This window comes from Pelodiscus sinensis, chromosome 25 (genome assembly GCF_052426305.1).
Source record: "Pelodiscus sinensis isolate ZL-2025 chromosome 25, ASM5242630v1, whole genome shotgun sequence".
In the NCBI taxonomy this organism is placed as follows: Eukaryota; Metazoa; Chordata; order Testudines; family Trionychidae; genus Pelodiscus; species Pelodiscus sinensis.
The window spans coordinates 9,604,671-9,621,136 of record NC_143076.1 but is presented as its reverse complement, the minus strand read 5'-3'; the positions used below and the strand labels follow the sequence as shown (position 1 = coordinate 9,621,136).

Genomic DNA, 16,466 nt, shown 5'->3' with positions numbered 1-16,466 from the left:
CCCACCCCCAGTAATACCCACAAGATTGAATTTCTGCCCCCAAATGGGCTATACCAGGTTGTCTTGTTACCTGGACTCCTAGCGTTGCTGCGGGCAATTCACGCTGTTCTCTGCACCCCTATGAGTCCTTGATTCCTTGTGTTCTCATGGAATCGCAGAGATCGTAGAGCTGGAAGGGGTCTCGCCAGAGCATCCAGTCCAGTCCCCTGCCCTCACGGCAGGACCCAGCACCATCTAGAGCATCCCGGGCAGGTATATAAGATCATTAGAACGGCCACACTGGGTCAGTCCATCCGACCAGTGTCCTGCCTGCCAGCAGTGGCCAATGCCAAGTGCCCCAGCGGGCGTGAACAGAACAGGGAAGCATGGAGTAAAGCCTGGTAACGCTGTTTGTCCAACCTGCTCTTAAAAAGCCCCAGTGACGGAGATTCCACAGCCTCCCTGGGCAACCGATTCCAGTGCTGAACCACCGTCTTCCCTTCTCCTACGCTCTCTTCGTGTAATCCCTTCCTGATTACTCCAGCCAGCCAGTGCCCAAGGAGATTGGTTCCCCTTCTACTGAGCTGACTGGTATTACAATGGGGAACAGAGGCCCAGAGAGCAGAGTGGTCAGATTTTTGACAACAGCTCTCAACGTCTGTCCGTCAGTGGCTGCCCTGTGGCAGAATGGATATGCACATGGGGCAGAGTTAAGGTTACTCTGGGGTTTCCTGCCTGCCGAGTGCTTTGCTTTGCAATCTTCACCTGTTTTTAACAGCACTTGTTGTGTGGAATGTTAATAAAGGCAACAGAATCTTAGTCACAGGAGACCTCGTTGCAGGATCTCTGCAGAGGGATGGGGGTGGGATTTTGGGATTGGTGTCTGAGAGCTAAGGGGGTGAAAATTAGCTAGGCTTGACTACACATTCTGTGCCGAGTTCCCCCACCCCAGCTTCCAGCTTGCATTAGCTTTCTCATCCATAAAGTAAGGCTTGGAAGTTGCTAGGCAACCTTCCTGTTCTCTTTCCCCATGTGCTGCTGCCTTTGGCCCAGGGACACCTGGGGCTTGCGTTCTTGGGACCCCTCGGGCCCAGGTTTCAGGGGCACCGGCATTACGTGCAGAGCCGGAGCCCACAGCTGAGATGCAGGCCCTTGGGGGACTTACCCAGAACAGGGGACAGGCCCCGCACCAAAGGGCCCCCTAAGGCAGAGAAGAGGTGTGAAACGGGGCAGGCAGAAGAGCAAGGCCCAGAGGTTACATGACACACGAGGAGTCGGAATCCCCTTCAGGGCCTTAACCCCGGGGCTTTTGCCCGGCTTCCTTGCTGGCCCCTGCAGATCTGGTGTGGAACTCCAGAGCCGCTTGCCTGAGGGCTGCTGCTCCGTCGGATCCCAGCCGCCATTCGATTCCTTCCATTCTGTCCTGCAGGCTCAGCTCTGGGCCACCCGATCTCGGTCCTCTTCCCTCTGGCGCCTGCGGGCCCATGCCAGTCCCACGTCCAGCTCTGAGAGGGGAGGAAATGCTTCCTACCCAAGCTCCGTAGGAATGGCGAAAGGCCCGGCCAGCCCAGTGCCCTGGCAGCCCCAATGCCAGGTGCCCCAAGGACACATACAGAACAGGGCAATTACTGAGAGATTCCCCCCTGTCATTGAGTCCCAGCTCCGGACAGCTGGAGCTTTAGGGCCATCCGGAGCAGAGAGGGCTGCATGCTGGACCACCTGGGCTAACAGCCACTGACGGGCCTGTCGCGGCTGTTCCCCAATCTGGCACTTGAGTGCACTTTGTTTAAAAAGTTCCCAATTGTTCCTGTTTTCCCGCGGCGTTTCAGCTGCCATTTCCTCGGCGGGGCCCTGAGTCGTGGCCTCAGCTCCCCACGGGCTGCTCTGTGGATGCTGTGCCCACGGCAGGCCCTTCCCAGTTCTTGTGTTTAGAGACTGAAGGTCGGGGGAAAGGCAGGTAGAGGGAAGCGTCTCTTTCCCGCAGCCACTTGGAGGCCTCTTCTCCGCCCACGTGGTTCCGGCAATGGAACTTCCGTGGAAAGTTTGTTTCTGGAACAGAATGTTTTCGAAGCACCTCTTGAGCGCTCACGCTCCATCGCACCCGCTTCCCCTGCCAGGCACCAGCTTCTAAGCCCTGCAAATGTCACTCTTCCCACCCGCGGGAGGAAAAATAGCTCTTCTCTCGCCACTGCCTCCACTAGCGGGTACCGTCAAAGCCTCGTGCAGCCTCGGCATGAAGGCTCGAGCTCTTCTCTTTCACTGAGCGGGGAGCCATCATGCCCTTCGCTTGTGATTCCTTTTTAGTCAGAAAGTCACTGCACCTCTCCGAGTGCCTGGTGCCCTTGCACCAGAGATGTCTGATGTTTGCCCAGGCATTTGTATTGCACAGCTAGCTCTGCCTTCAGCTTAAGGCAAACAAAGAACAAAAGTAAAGTCTCCCTGAGGGCGAGCACAGGCCTGTGACTCACCCTGTGACACTGGGGACTGGAACACAAAATGGCGCCTGTCTCCCTGGAGCAGGGCAGGCCCGTGGGAACAGGGCGCCTCTGCCATTCTGCTGCACACACTCACCAGCTAGGAAGAACATTTAAAGTCACCTCCCTTGCAAGTGAGAGTCCCGTAGCGGGGCCCAATGCACGTAGGGCTCGCTGGTGTCCCATGAGGGCATTCAGGGCTGCGGGGAGGATGGTTTGCACAATATGTTCAAACCGAAAAGCCCCCTGCAGGGCCATTCCTGGGGGTGAGATGTGGGGGCCACACGGGGTCCCATATTTGGGGACTCCAAGAGCACTCCTTCCCTACGTACAAGTAGAAAGTTTGGATTTCCTGCCCCTCTGGGCTCTCTCCTTGCCACACCCCTCATTAGCACTAGTCCTATGCTACCCCTTTGCCTCCCAGGACAGGTCGAACGCCGTCCTGGCCTGCCGCGTAGGCTGTGTCTACACTGGCAAAGGCTGGGGCGGAAAAGTTCCACGAGGAGTAACAGTAGTTCGAACTAGGAAGCCTAGTTCGAACTACCTAGTTCGTGCCGCGTGTAGCCGCGCTGCACGGGGTTCGAACGAGCGGGGATTTAAAAATGGCGGCGCCCCGCTTATGCAAATGAAGCCTGGGAAATTCAAATCCCGGGCTTCATTTGCAAGTGCGGTATGCCTACATTACCACCCTAGTTCGAACTAGCGGGGTAGTGTAGACATACCCTTACAGAAGTACTTCTTCAAACAATGCACAGTCAGCCTGTGGAACTCCTTGCCAGAGGATGTTGTTTGAAAGCCAAAAGCATAACTGGGTTAAAGAAAAAGAACTAAATTCATGAAGGGTAGGACCATCAACAGCTATTAACCAAGATAGTCAGAGACACAACCTTCTGCACAGGGAGTTCCTAACCCTGACTGCCGGAAGTAATAGGGGATAATAGAGGATGGATCACTCAAAATGACCTGGTTCATTCCCTCTGAAGCACCTGGCCCTATTCACTGTCAGAAGATGGGACACTGGCCTAGAAGGACCCAGTCTGGGAGCTCCTATGTAGCTAGAAGGATGTGTCCACCCTGGCGCTGAAGGTGCAATTTCCAGGCTGAGACGATTTACTGGTGCTAGCTCAACAGCGTAAAGCAGCGATGGGATGGAGCAGCTGCTGGGCGCAGCTCTAGGGTTCCAGACAGGGCAGCTTCTACCCTGCTATTTCCAGAGCGCTCCCCCTGAGGCAGCCCAGGTATGGCAGCCCAGCCTGCAAACGAAGCCTCCGGCTGCAGTGTAGACATGGTTGGGTGCTGCTTTTGCTCAAAATCTTGCCAGCTGTCTACACTGGCCACTTGAATTTGCACAAGAGCACTGACTTTGTAATGTACTTTGTAATGTAATACTTTCCCGCTCCCGCTCAGGGATAAGCCCTCTTGCGCAAGAATACTTGTGCAAGAGGGCCAGTGTGGACAGGCACCTTCATTTTTTGCGCAGGAAAGCCTGATGGCTAAAATGGCCATCGGAGCTTTCTTGCACAAAAGCGCGTCTAGATTTGCGCAAAAGCATCCTTGCCAATCTAGACGCTCTTTTGCAGAAATACTTTTAATGGAAAAACGTTTCCGTTAAAATATTTCTGCAAAATCATGCCAGTCTAGACGCAGCCACCCTGAATGCCAGACACTTGAACTTCCAAACCCTGCAAACCCTGCCAGGATCCCGCTGGCTCTGCTGGGTAGCAGAGGGACATCAAAAGTCAGAGCGCTTCTAGTACTTAATAGACGGCCGGTCCTGTTCCCCGAGACGCGTTTTGTTCCTACTGCATTACTCATGGCGCCTGTGGGAGTGACCCTCCCCCTTGGTCTCAACCCTGCTGTTCTGTCGGACAGATTCTGTTGCAATTAGGGATGTCAAACCCTGTTTGTGGTGCGGTGGGGAGGCCGTCTGCTCTGCAACCGGGGTCCCCCTGCACTGCGTTGTGTGATTCCCACTGACTCAGCCACATGTGGATTAACCCAGATATGTGGGCTGGCCTGAGGAACAACAGGGGATTCCCAGGGGGAGAGACAAAGGGAGAGAGGCAGAGACCAACAGGAGGCTTAGGGGGAAGGGTCAGTTGCTGGCTGGGGAACATGGAGTCAGCCTACACTGAGGGCTGGAGGTCTAGGGGGGCGATGGACCCCCCCAACCCAAAGGAGCTGAGGCATCCTGGCCCAGACTTGCTGTGCTGTAGCCTGGAGGAGCAATAAACCCTCTATTCTCTCTGCAGACGGGGTGCAGGATCGGGGGGTACCCGACGTGCTGCACTGTTTCATCGGCTAACTGGTGAAACGTTAGGTCTCACTGGTTAACCGACTCGGTGAGGGGCCCACGGCTGTGCACAGGGACTGTGGTGGGCCCTGTGGGGCTGGAGCAGCCCCCACTGCTCAACCATTAATATTCCTAGTTGAAACCTGGGTACCTGCTGCTCAGGAATATTTTACCTGGCTATGAAAGCCAGCACCCTTCCCGGCCGCACCCCGCTAGCACTGCCCAGGGAATGGGTCACAGGCCCTGCCTGACTTGGGAGGCAGGAATAGAGCCAGGGCATCCGGAGGCACCGGAGCTCCACACACAACACCACAAACCCAAGGAGGCACCGTCCCGCTCTCTGCCGGCCCAATGGCTGGACACACCCCTACTCACGGTGATGGGGCACTCGGGATGCAGTGAGCCAGCTAAGGTGGGCCCGTCCCTGGGAGCCTGTGCTTTCCCGGGGCTGGCAGAGATGAGGAGGCTCAGGGCACTGTCCTGGCCAAAATGGGAAGGGAGGGGAGCACCAGGCAGAGGGTTCTGGGCCCTGCCTGTGAGACACTTGCTCCCCAGTAGCCTGCCAGAACCCCGGCTGGCAATGGGCCCCCGGGCACCTAGCAGGCAGAACTCACAGCTGAGTCATGGTGAAGGGCAAGGCGGTAACCGAGGGACTGACTCTGCTGGCGTGAGGCCTGGGAAGAGCCTACGTGCAGCAGCAACGAGCATCTAAATGAGACGCTGACTTCCCCTGTCCTGCGCCGGGGGAGAAGTTCCCAACCCCAGAGCCGTGGGTGCTGATCAAGCAGAGAGCCGGGGACTGGCAGGGCTCATGGCAGCAGGGGCCAGGCTCCTTTCTAGGGCACAGGCACACGCTAGCAGCAGCGAATCTCACCACGCAGCCTCCCGTCTGTTCCCAGACTAAATCTGTGTCAGAGGCACTGGGCTACAGAGCAGGGATTGAAGGGAGGCGAAGCGGAGAGAAAGGGAGTCGGTCCCACCTCCCTGCCACCAGCACTGCCCTGGCCGTGCGTGTCGCTCCGGGGGGATTTCTGGGTTTGGCACCTTTGAGTAGTAGGGGGCCCGATTCTTTCCCAGAGCCCCTTGGATGGCAGCGTCACCCCGGGAGGAGGCTGGCGCGTGGCAGGGGGCTGGGCGGGAGGCCGCATGGAGACCTGGGTCCTGCGGGCTGGCGCTGACTCTCAGGGAAAGGGAAGGCGGCGTCAGCAGCCCCTTGACTGAGCGTGACAATGGACTCACCCCGCCGGGCACCCTGGGAGCTGGCTCCGTCCTGGTGCAGGCCCCCCGGGCACTTCACTCCTGGGCCGGCCTCTCTCCCGGCCACGGCGCCCCCTTCCGGGCACTGCCCATCACGCGCTGCGGGCAGGCGTCGGGCGAGCCCCTTGCTCCAGGGCAAAGTGCCGTCTCAGGGCACTCTCCTGGGCGCGCATGGGGAGAAAGGGGGAGGGCACCGCAGAACGGGACCCTCCAAAGCCCACAGCTGGGCGTGCTGCAGCCTAAGCCAGTGAGCAGGGGAGGGGCTCAGTCATCTCCCTCCTCCCCACTGCAGAGGCAATGACAGCAGGGCAGGCTGCCCAGCCCTCCCCCCCCAGGCCGTTAGCAGGGCCCTCGCCTAGTCTAAGGGGGACGCAGGGTTCCGCCCTGTGGCTGGTGTGGCAGAGAGATTCTAACCCGCCTCTCGGGACAGAGCCGGGGCTCTGGTGTGCTCCCTCAAACTCTCCTGCTGAAACCCTCCATTTTGGCAGGACGCATCTCTGGGGCCCAGAGCATGCACCTGGGTCTGCAACGCACTGGGCAGGGGGGACCCAGTCTCCAGGGCCTGTTCCAGCAGGGGAGACTGAGAACCCCCCGCCCCAGAGCTCAGTGGCCAGGGCACTTACCTGGGGGGCGGATCTGAAACAGGCTGTGACGGCGAGTCGGGGTCCCCCCAATCCTGCAGCCCCGTAGCAGCAAGAACAGGCTCCCCCAGGCAGTAGAACGGGGGGGTTTATTGCTTCTCCAGGTGCAGCCCAGCACAGACGTGACGTGGCTACAGGAGTCTGGGCCAGGATGCCTCAGACCCCTTGAGATGGGTCCCTGGGCCCCTAGACTCCCAGCCCCCCTCCTTAGTCTGTCTCCTTCATGGTTCCAGCTCGAAAACTGACCCTTCCCCCAACACTCACTTCCTTTGTTCCCTCCCTTCCCTTAACCAGTGGGACAGTTCGGTCACTGCCATGAGGACCCTCAAGGCTGGGCCGTGCTCACAGACAGAAGCCAGGAGGGGTCATCCACAGCCCACAGCCCAAGCACAGCAGCCAGCAAGGTACTGACACCACATCCCGCAGGCGTCTCCCGTGGAGCAGTAAGGACTCAGCCCCTGGGGGAAGGCACCAAGGGGGCCGCGCCCGTGGTGTTCTGTGCAGGGCCGTTCCTGAGGTGACCTCTGACAACGCCTCCCAGCTGAGGCAAGGCTGCTGTGAACCCCCACAGTCGTCATGCCCAGGATTTAGGCCCCTGCTCCGGGCAGAAGCGCTCCAGGCTCAGGCAGCTGAGCATGGACTTTGGCACCTAAGTCCCTTTGCAGAGCGGAACTTGTTAGGCCCAGAGCCTCAGAGGGACTGGGAAGCTAATTCCTATGGAGTCCAGTGAAAGGAGGAGCCCATGGGGTGTGGAGGGTCCAGACCTCGCTCTCTGTGCCTCAGTTCCCCACTGCACAATGGGAATAATCGCACCACCCTGCCTCCCACAGGTGGGGGAGGCCAAATACCGCAGAATCTGGGGAGCAGGTAAGCCCGGAGAAAGTCGTCCCACAGCCTTGCCTGAGTGGTGCATTACAGCCTGGAAGGAGCAAGGCAAGGGGAATCAGGCCGGCCGGTTCCACAGCCAGCAGTGGCCCCACTGAGTTCACTGTCCTCTTGTTCCCCATCGTCCATCCTGACGCCTGAATCCCAAAGGCTCAACACCGCTGCTGAATTCTCAGTGTCGGGGGGACTTTCCCCACAGGCTGGCTGAGCCTCCACTAGTGAACAGTGACCTTAGAAACAGTCCAGTTTATCCCCGCAGGGCTAAGTTCACCCACATGGATGCAAGCCCCCTTGGCACTTCACTGAAGCAAAGCAGCCCTGGGAAATGTGTTACCCAAAGTAGGCACCAGCGCAGCCCAACCAGGTGGGTTCCCAGCAGGTGAGGTGCTGGCCTACGCCACAGACAGAAGTTACTTGGAGACTGTGAGTATAGTAACTGCAGCACTGCGGCGCCTCCCCTCCCCCCAGCATCCTGATGGAGTTTGTAATGGTAGCAGATGTCACATTCCCTCCGTCAAGCCGGGATCGGCACTACATTTTGACAACCTTCAGGGTTGCAAGAAACCTAAAAATAGAGCATTAAAAATAATCTGGAGCTGTGCACATTTACATATCCTTTCTTCCTCCATTAAACACTCCGGCAGGGGCTTTCAAGACGATCGCATGAGCATTGTTATCCTGGAAATTCGAGCAGTGAGTAAGAAACCTCAGCTGAGTGATTATAATCACTGCAGAGACCTTGGGAACTAACTCCCCATTATTGGTGCCAATTTATTAAGTGTTCATTAAAAAGTGTCTTGAGCCCAACTGATGAGACAATCCTCCACTCCAGGGGCGGGGAGAGGCTGGCAGGGGCTTTTGTTCTTCAATCACAACTTTCCATTTTGTGGTACAACATTTCTAAACTGTGGCTTCAAGACACAGCGACAGCCTGTGTGCGGAATTGTCAGCTTCTTGCGCGACAGGAGAGTTCCCTCGAAAACAGCCCAAGCGTAGTGCTCAAGAGGGACTCACGTAAAAGTCGTGACAAGGGGGAACGGAGACATCAGCCTGGCGGGCCAGGTAAAGGTCTAACAGGACCTGGATTGAGTCTGAGCCCGTCCACTGACAAAGGGCACCAGCGAGACGCACGAGCAGCTCCACCCAGCCCGCAGTAGCCTACCGAGCAGAACCCAAAGAACAGGGACTTGCACCCTTCTCAGGTGCAAAATGCCACCATTCCCCGGGTGACGTCAGAGCTGCTTTGCATGCCTGCCCAGTGACAGCACACGGTCTGGAAAGGCAGACCCGGGCATGTGTATGGCATTACCAGTCCCGCTCCAGCTCATATTTCATAGAGCCCTTCCTTCTTGATTCCCTTCTCTGCTTTCCCGGGCAGAAATCTAATACAAGGCACTTTCATGGCACCGTTTCAGCCAGGCCATCGAACCACTTTATGAACATGGTTTAATCGTCTCGAGTCACCCTCACCACAGAGGGAAGCTGTGGCAGATGGGGTGCGACCCACAAACCCCTAGAGTTAGGCACCTAAACGCACTTTTAGCTTCACTGCAACCCACAACCCTCCCCTGCGCCGTGCGGGTGCCTAAGCTTGCTCAGCACCTAGCGTTGCAGAGTCAGAGCTGCTGCCTCGCTCACGCCGAAGCCCCAGAGCAATTCACAAAGCCTGGCATCCAGCTGCCTAAGCCAGGGCGGGACCCAATCCAGGCCCAGTCTGGCTGATGCCGGAGCAGCAGCCCACCTCACCACTCCGAGCCCGCCGGTTCAGGCACTCCCCGGGCTGCCGAGGGAGAGAAGGGAGCCCCGTTTGGATCCCGCCTCAGGACAGTGCTCTAGCCACTGAGCTCGGGGGCAGTCAGATGTGGGGGTCCCTCCTGTTGAAGCTGCTACGCGCTGTACACATAACGAGAGAACGGAGCAGGGCCTGGCCCCCCAAGTCACCGGATTAGTCACCCCCACTCCGACTCCCTGGCTCAATGACTGTTCTGCTGTGGCCACATTTAGTGATTGGGCCAGAGACAGACCAGTCCATTGCCCAGTCCGGTCTGGGGAGGCAAAGACCCCAGGGCCAATCCCTAGACCTGAGGCTGGAGAGGAGGTGGAGCAGAGCAGAAGGGACGGGCTGCAGCACATGTCTCTGGGTTCACTCCCACAGCCCCGTGGGGAGACCCTAGCGCACAGCCAGTGCGACTTGCTTCCCACAATGGCATGTTTGCTCTGAGAAGGAACATTTGCAGAAAGACAGTTCTCTGGCGAACCAGATCACAGCAAGCTCGCCAGGGCCCAGTGTTTGCCCATGACAGATCGAACCAGCGGCTCTGCAAACAGACTCCTGAGGAAATGAAATGGCACAGTGCTGGGGGTAGTTTGAAAATGTGATGTTTAGTCAACAAAAATAAACTTACAGTCAGTACTGACCAACGTCACCTGCATCTGGTCTGCAAGCCAGGGTGGGGCAGGCGCAGGTTGGACTGCACTAGCTTTCTTCCTTGGGGTTCGCTGCATCCCGAGCGAGTTCCTTCATTCTCCTCACTGTCTCTCTCACCCTGTATCCCCTGTAAGCAGCCTGGATTTTTGTGGCAGCTTTCTCCTCTATTTCATGGGTGCTTGTTTGGTAGAGTCCACGTGTGTCAAGCTCCTTCGCGAGGGGAATAAAACCACAGAGGGAACGGCTGACAGGCTGCTCATTGTCTTGCAGCACACACCAATGCCTAAGTCGCAGTAAATGTGCCTAATGGGCAGCCCCTGAAAACTGCTGCTTCCCAAAGGCCTTTGGAAGCTGTGTGTGAACCAAAGGCTGAGAGGGAAACAAAACGTGGTTTGTCGTCTTTACTTGTTTGTTGTTGTCGCCACAGATCTAATAATCGGGGGGGGGGGGGTTGTTTTAGTGCCAAATCCTGGGGCCCTTACTCAGGCAGAACTTCCTCTGATTCACTGGAAGGCTTGTCTGAGTGAAAACATTGTGATCTGGCCCTTATCTAAATGCCAACTGCTCCTCCCAGAGCACCAGGAACACAGCTCCCTTTTGTGGGAGACGCAGGATGCCATTAAACGAGCAGCATCTGCCAAGATTTACTACTTGGGGGGGTGACAGCACAGTTATTTCCCACTGAGCATGGGGCAAATGACGGCCTCTCACATTCCCAGGAGTGACAACTGTTGGCAAATGCTGATTGTTAAAAACGCGGAGCACTGTGAACACGCTATTGAGCATGAGAGAGACTGAGGCACAGGGCAGAGGGAGAGCAAAAGAGAGTTCAATGTCCCGCGGGAGACAAATCAGGCTCCCCAACCTCCAGCGGGATGCCCCAGCTGGGACAGGGAGTCAGTTACAACACCAAGTTGCAGATAGAGCAGCCTATTGATTCATTAGCTGGGGGAGCGATTCATTAGCTCGGTGATCTAGACATTAGCATTCAGAATGGGGAAGGAGGGACGCAGATCCACACTACAAAGGCAGATGGAACACTGCTCCCCCCCCGCAACTCTACTGAAAAGACTCCCCAGAGCTGAAGGTGTGACTCCACACTTCCTTGCAGTCTGAGTGTGACTCTGGGAAATCACATGCAAGGGGAGGATCCTAAACCAGCTGGGGCAAAATGTGTCTCCTAAAAGGATTTGGGCCTGGGGACTGATGGAGCACTTCCAACTCCGGCTTAGCTATCTGGACGTGGACGCCAGGAGCAGTGCCGTCAGAACCAACGTCCGGGCAGACCTCGGGAGAGTACTTACTGACTCTATGGCCGGATCTCTCACTGACTCCCTAACCTCTTCTTTCACAGTTGCAGCCTCCTGGAAGAAGATCAAAAAAAAGGAAGGTTTAACCAACCGTGACTTGAGACCAGGGGAGAGCGCCAGTGGGTCTCCTTAGAGCAGAGATGGGCCTGTCGGGGTTCCACGTGTGGCCCATGAGACATTTTGTTGCCCATGTGCAGGGTGGCCAGATTCCACTGCTTTCCAGCTGCGTCGGTTTTTTCCTACCCATATTATTAAAGGGTATGTCTACACTACCCCTCTAGTTCGAACTAGGGGGGGTAATGTAGTCATACAGAGTTGCAAATGAAGCCCGGGATTTGAATTTCCCGAGCTTCATTTGCATGAAGCCGGCCGGCGCCATTTTTAAATGCCGGCTAGTTCGGACTCCGTGCCGCGCGGCTACACGCGGCACGGACTAGCTAGTTCGGATTAGGCTTCCTATCCGAACTAGCTGTACACCTAGTACAGCCTAATAGGAAGCCTAATCCGAACTAGCTAGTTCGTGCCGCGTGTAGCCGCGCGGCACGGAGTCCGAACTAGCCGGCATTTAAAAATGGCGCCGGCCGGCTTCATGCAAATGAAGCTCGGGAAATTCAAATCCCAGGCTTCATTTGCAACTCCGTATGACTACATTACCCCCCCTAGTTCGAACTAGAGGGGTAGTGTAGACATACCCAAAGTGACATGCACATAAAGCCAGGGCACGGGAAGTGAGGTGTGGGCTGATTGCACACAACATGGACCATGAGAGCCGCGCACTCCCTCTGCACCCGTCACAGGCTCATGCTGCACACTCTAGGTACACCAGCGCAGGGAGCACAGCAACCCCGTCCTGGGAGACAGTGTTAGTTATGACATCGTGCAGCCACTGAGATGGAGGAGGGCCACTTGTGCGGCCCACTCACTAGCCTAGCTTGCCCCTCACTGTCTTAGAGGCTGTTCTGGAAAAAGGCTCCCAAATGGAAATTCAGCTTCTCTCCCTCCATGTGACACTGTATTTCTCCTGGTCCCCTTTCTCACTTCAAGCCCTCACTCAGCTTCCGTGAATGGGGATTTGCAGAGCTGCAGTCTGGGTTTCACAAGGCATCCGATTGCCATTACTGGCAACTGTTTTAACAGCACCAGAGTGTGGGCAAAACACCCCGGCGCAGCTTAGACAAAACCCCTGCCCAAAGGAGTTTACTGACTCATTTTTAAGTTAGCAGCAAATGCAGGAGACTGGCTGGAAATCAAGCTAGAACCTTGACTCCTATGTCTTTGTGGTCAACATGCACGGGAGGTCCCTAGCAAGGCCATTTCTAAACACGCAGCAGGGTATCACCTCTCTGTACAACACAGCGAAATATGACTTGTATCACACACCCCACGGAGCTGTCCATGCCCTGGAGGGGAGCTTGGGTGCCTTGCTCAGAGTGCTAAGACAACACAAGCCATGTTCCTGGATCTGGATCATGGGGGGCATCTGTCTTACTCTGCGCCCACGCTTCCTCAGCAGGCCGACTTCGAATGGGGAGCCAGGTTAAGAAATTGGCCCTATTTCTGACCAAGCCCATTCCATGGAAGCCATGTCTTGCCACAGTACCGAAGATGGATTTCCTCTCCATGCAGCTGAATGCGGTGCCTTGTGTGTTCAGAAGGAGGTTATCCTACCCCATTCTTCAGCTGCACAGAATAATCACAACGGCACCCTTTGACCGGAGGTGCAAAAGGGTGAGGGGCGATTTGGCTCGGTAGCCCTGTGCTCTGAAGGAAGAGCAGCGGCTCAGCCTACCTCGAAAGCTTTGTTGTTGTAGAATCTGTCCTCTAATTTAGCTCCCCATTCTGCTGGGTCCGATCTGGATTCTGAAAATAAAAACCAACATTCTTGTTTGATCACATAAATGTCAAGAGAGTAATTAAGACAGGAAGCTCCCCAGTCAAATTACACTCACTGTGGGTGGCAGCAGGATGACAGGGAACATAAGAAGAACATAAGAACGGCCATTCTGGGTCAGACCAAAGGTCCATCTAGCCCAGTATCCTGAAGCAAAACTGACAGACTCAGAACAGAGGCAGCGTGGCTGTGAGAAAAAGAAAGGCTGTTTTCTGCACAGCCCCCAGGCGAGAGTCAAGGCCCTGCCAGCTAAGGAATGCCTTGCAGCGGTGGTTCTAGGAACAGTCCCAGAGGAGCAAACACACCCAGGAGCATCTAACATCTCGGGACAGAGCCACAATTAAAGCACACGGGAACAGCGTCCTCTCTCATTTTTCCCACCCCTGAGCGGAATCAATGTTGTTCTCTGACCAGCGAGATAACATGTCACTTGCTAATTGGGCACATAACAAAGTTCATATGGTGGGGGGGCCAAGGGGTTCTGAGTATGGAGTGGGACTCAGGCCTGGGGCTGGGGGGGTGCGGGCTCTGGGGTGCGGCTAAGGATGAGCAGCTTAAGGCTAGGACAGGGGGTTGCGAGGGAGAAAGGACTCCATCTGGTGGTACAGGCTATGGGGGTGAGTACTTTGGGGTGAAGGAGGGTGCTCCAGGGACTCTACTGCAAGGAGCGCTGACTCCCTCAGCTCTCTCGCCTCACAGCAGCATCGTGGACAGCACCTCTCCTCACCTGGGCAGCTCCAGGGCTGGGCCTCCCAGGCTGCAGCAAGGATGGGATGGACGGGCTCCAGATCAGGGCCAGGCTGCCCAGGCTGTGTCGGGATCAGGGCCGAGACTGGACTGCCCTGGCTGTGTCAGGATCAGGGCCGAGACTGGACTGCCCTGGCTGTGTCGGGATCAGGGCCGAGACTGGACTACCCTGGCTGTGTCGGGATCAGGGCCGAGACTGGACTGCCCAGGCTGTGTCGGGATCAGGGCCGAGACTGGACTGCCCTGGCTGTGTCGGGATCAGGGCCGAGACTGGACTGCCCTGGCTGTGTCGGGATCAGGGCCGAGACTGGACTGCCCTGGCTGTGTCGGGATCAGGGCCGAGACTGGACTGCCCTGGCTGTGTCGGGATCAGGGCCGAGACTGGACTGCCCAGGCTGTGTCGGGATCAGGGCCGAGACTGGACTGCCCTGGCTGTGTCAGAGTCGGGCTGGGCCAGGTGGCCCTGGCTATGGCAAGTTGGAGTACAGACCAGGTGATGGTTGGAGTGATGGATCAGCCCTCCCCTGGCCACTGCAGGTTCCTGCCCTGCCCAACCTGCTGGAGCACCTGGCAGGTGAAATAGGTAGCTGCACAGCAAGGGAGCTCAGCGCAGGAGACCCCCTGGGCTGGCCAGGCTGTGCTCAGAGGCCCGTGCCTGCCGGCACAGCATGCACCAGCTTGAACAATTCACTGGGGCCTGTGGTGACCATGCTGCCTCCCATGGGGAAATGGAGATGACCCAAGAAAATGGCCCCACTGCAGATCCTAGAGGGACTCACGTGTCCAGAAACCGCTTGCCCTGGAGCAGTAAGCCAGTTACCCTCAGGCCCAGTGGCTGACCCTCACCCCAGGTTAGTGGGGTTCTCCTACAGCCCTGAGGGGTGGCCCCCATCACCCACAGGAGCCATTCAAAGCATAGGGTGGAAGTCAAAGTGAGAGGAGTAGCCTGGAGCCTGCCAGAACCAACCAGCCCCAGGAACCTCCTCCTGCCTGCCCCTTCCCTCTGGGACAGAGCATCAGCTGGCAGGCCAGGGGGGACCCACAAGGAGCTTTCGTGGGCAAAGGCGATAAAGGAAATGGGGCACAGAGAGACCAGAGCCCCGGGGGACCCCAGGAAGCAGCCACGGGCATTTGTGCAGTAACCCTGGGCTCAGTGAGAGCCCTTCCAGGGGGACAAGCCACCCCAGACCTGAGCGCGGATCCAGGGCCCGCTGCACCGCCCGTGGCAGAGCTGGGCAGGTGGGGATGCTGGAGGCGGGCGCCTGGGTCACCCAGCGGGAGCAGAGCTCAGGGCTCCCGGCTCCGCCCGCCACTCACTGTCCCGCTTGTCCAGCAGCTTCTCGAAGTGCTGGGCGGCGAAGGCGGGGATGTCCGCGGGCTGCTCCCGCAGCACCTCCCGGGCCAGCCCCTCCAGCAGGTTGGCGAAGCCGCACGGGATGCGCTGCTGGGTGTTGGAGAAGGGGATGGACATGGCGCGGCCCGGCACCTGCGGGGGGAGCGGGGGGCAGGGCTGTGAGACCGGCCGGGCCCGCGGGCAGCAATCGCCCCCCCCGCCCCCCTCCGCAGGCAGCGATCACCCCCCCCGCCCCCCTCCGCAGGCAGCGATCACCCCCCCCCCCCCCCCCCGATCACCCCCCCCCCCCCCCCCTCCGCAGGCAGCGATCACCCCCCCCGCCCCCCTCCGCAGGCAGCGATCACCCCCCCCGCCCCCCCCCCCCCCCTCCGCAGGCAGCGATCACCCCCCCGCCCCCCCCCCGCGGGCAGCGATCACCCCCCCCCCCCCCCCTCCGCAGGCAGCGATCACCCCCCCCGCCCCCCCCCTCCGCGGGCAGCGATCGCCCCCCCCCCCCCCCCCCGCGGGCAGCGATCACCCCCCCGCCCCCCCTCCGCAAGCAGCGATCGCCCCCCCCCCCCCACCCCCCCCCCCCCCCCCCCCCCCCGCGGGCAGCGATCACCCCCCCGCCCCCCCCCGCGGGCAGCGATCACCCCCCCGCCCCCCCCCCCCCACCCCCCCGCCCCCCCCCCGCGGGCAGCGATCACCCCCCCCGCCCCCCTCCGCAGGCAGCGATCACCCCCCCGCCCCCCCCCGCGGGCAGCGATCACCCCCCCGCCCCCCCCCGCCCGCCGCCCCTCCGCCCGCGGGCAGCGATCGCCCCCCCCCCCCCCGATCCCCCCGCCCCCCCCCCGCGGGCAGCGATCACCCCCCCGCCCCCCTCCGCAGGCAGCGATCACCCCCCGCCCCCCCCCGCGGGCAGCGATCACCCCCCCGCCCCCCCCCCCGCGGGCAGCGATCACCCCCCCCGCCCCCCCCGCACACCCCCCCCGCACCCCCCCCGCGGGCAGCGATCACCCCCCCCTACCCCTCAGCCGCTGCTCTCCGCAGTTTCTCGGACGCTTCCGTTGCCTGGCAACAAGACCCCGCCCCCCACCAGCTGGGGCTGGTGGCTGGGGAGGGACAAACGCGAAGCCAAACCTTGGCCCCGCCCATCTCCCGCTAGGCCCCGCCCCTGCCCAGGCCATTGGCACAGAAGAGCCTGGCCCTGAGGGCACGCCTCCAGCCC

General features: G+C 59.0%; 1 protein-coding gene across 2 annotated transcripts in view; it reads right to left on the bottom strand.

The window, feature by feature from the left end:
* Nucleotides 1–16,406, bottom strand: part of LOC102455060 (neurogranin) — a 43,040-nt gene extending 26,634 nt beyond the window's left edge. The window contains exons 1-5 of one of the 2 annotated variants that reach the window (XM_075909624.2): nucleotides 16,266–16,406; nucleotides 15,223–15,391; nucleotides 13,057–13,127; nucleotides 11,262–11,321; nucleotides 9,893–10,167 (exon numbers count right to left, since the gene is read on the bottom strand). In XM_075909624.2, coding sequence (XP_075765739.2) covers nucleotides 10,006–10,167; nucleotides 11,262–11,321; nucleotides 13,057–13,127; nucleotides 15,223–15,376 — 447 coding nt within the window. In that variant the 5' untranslated portion in view covers nucleotides 15,377–15,391; nucleotides 16,266–16,406 and the 3' untranslated portion in view covers nucleotides 9,893–10,005. Of the gene's footprint in view, nucleotides 1–9,892; nucleotides 10,168–11,261; nucleotides 11,322–13,056; nucleotides 13,128–15,222; nucleotides 15,392–16,265 lie in introns of those variants that run through there. The other variant, XM_089773310.1, reaches the window with a different exon arrangement.
* Between the last annotated feature and the right edge of the window lie 60 nt (nucleotides 16,407–16,466).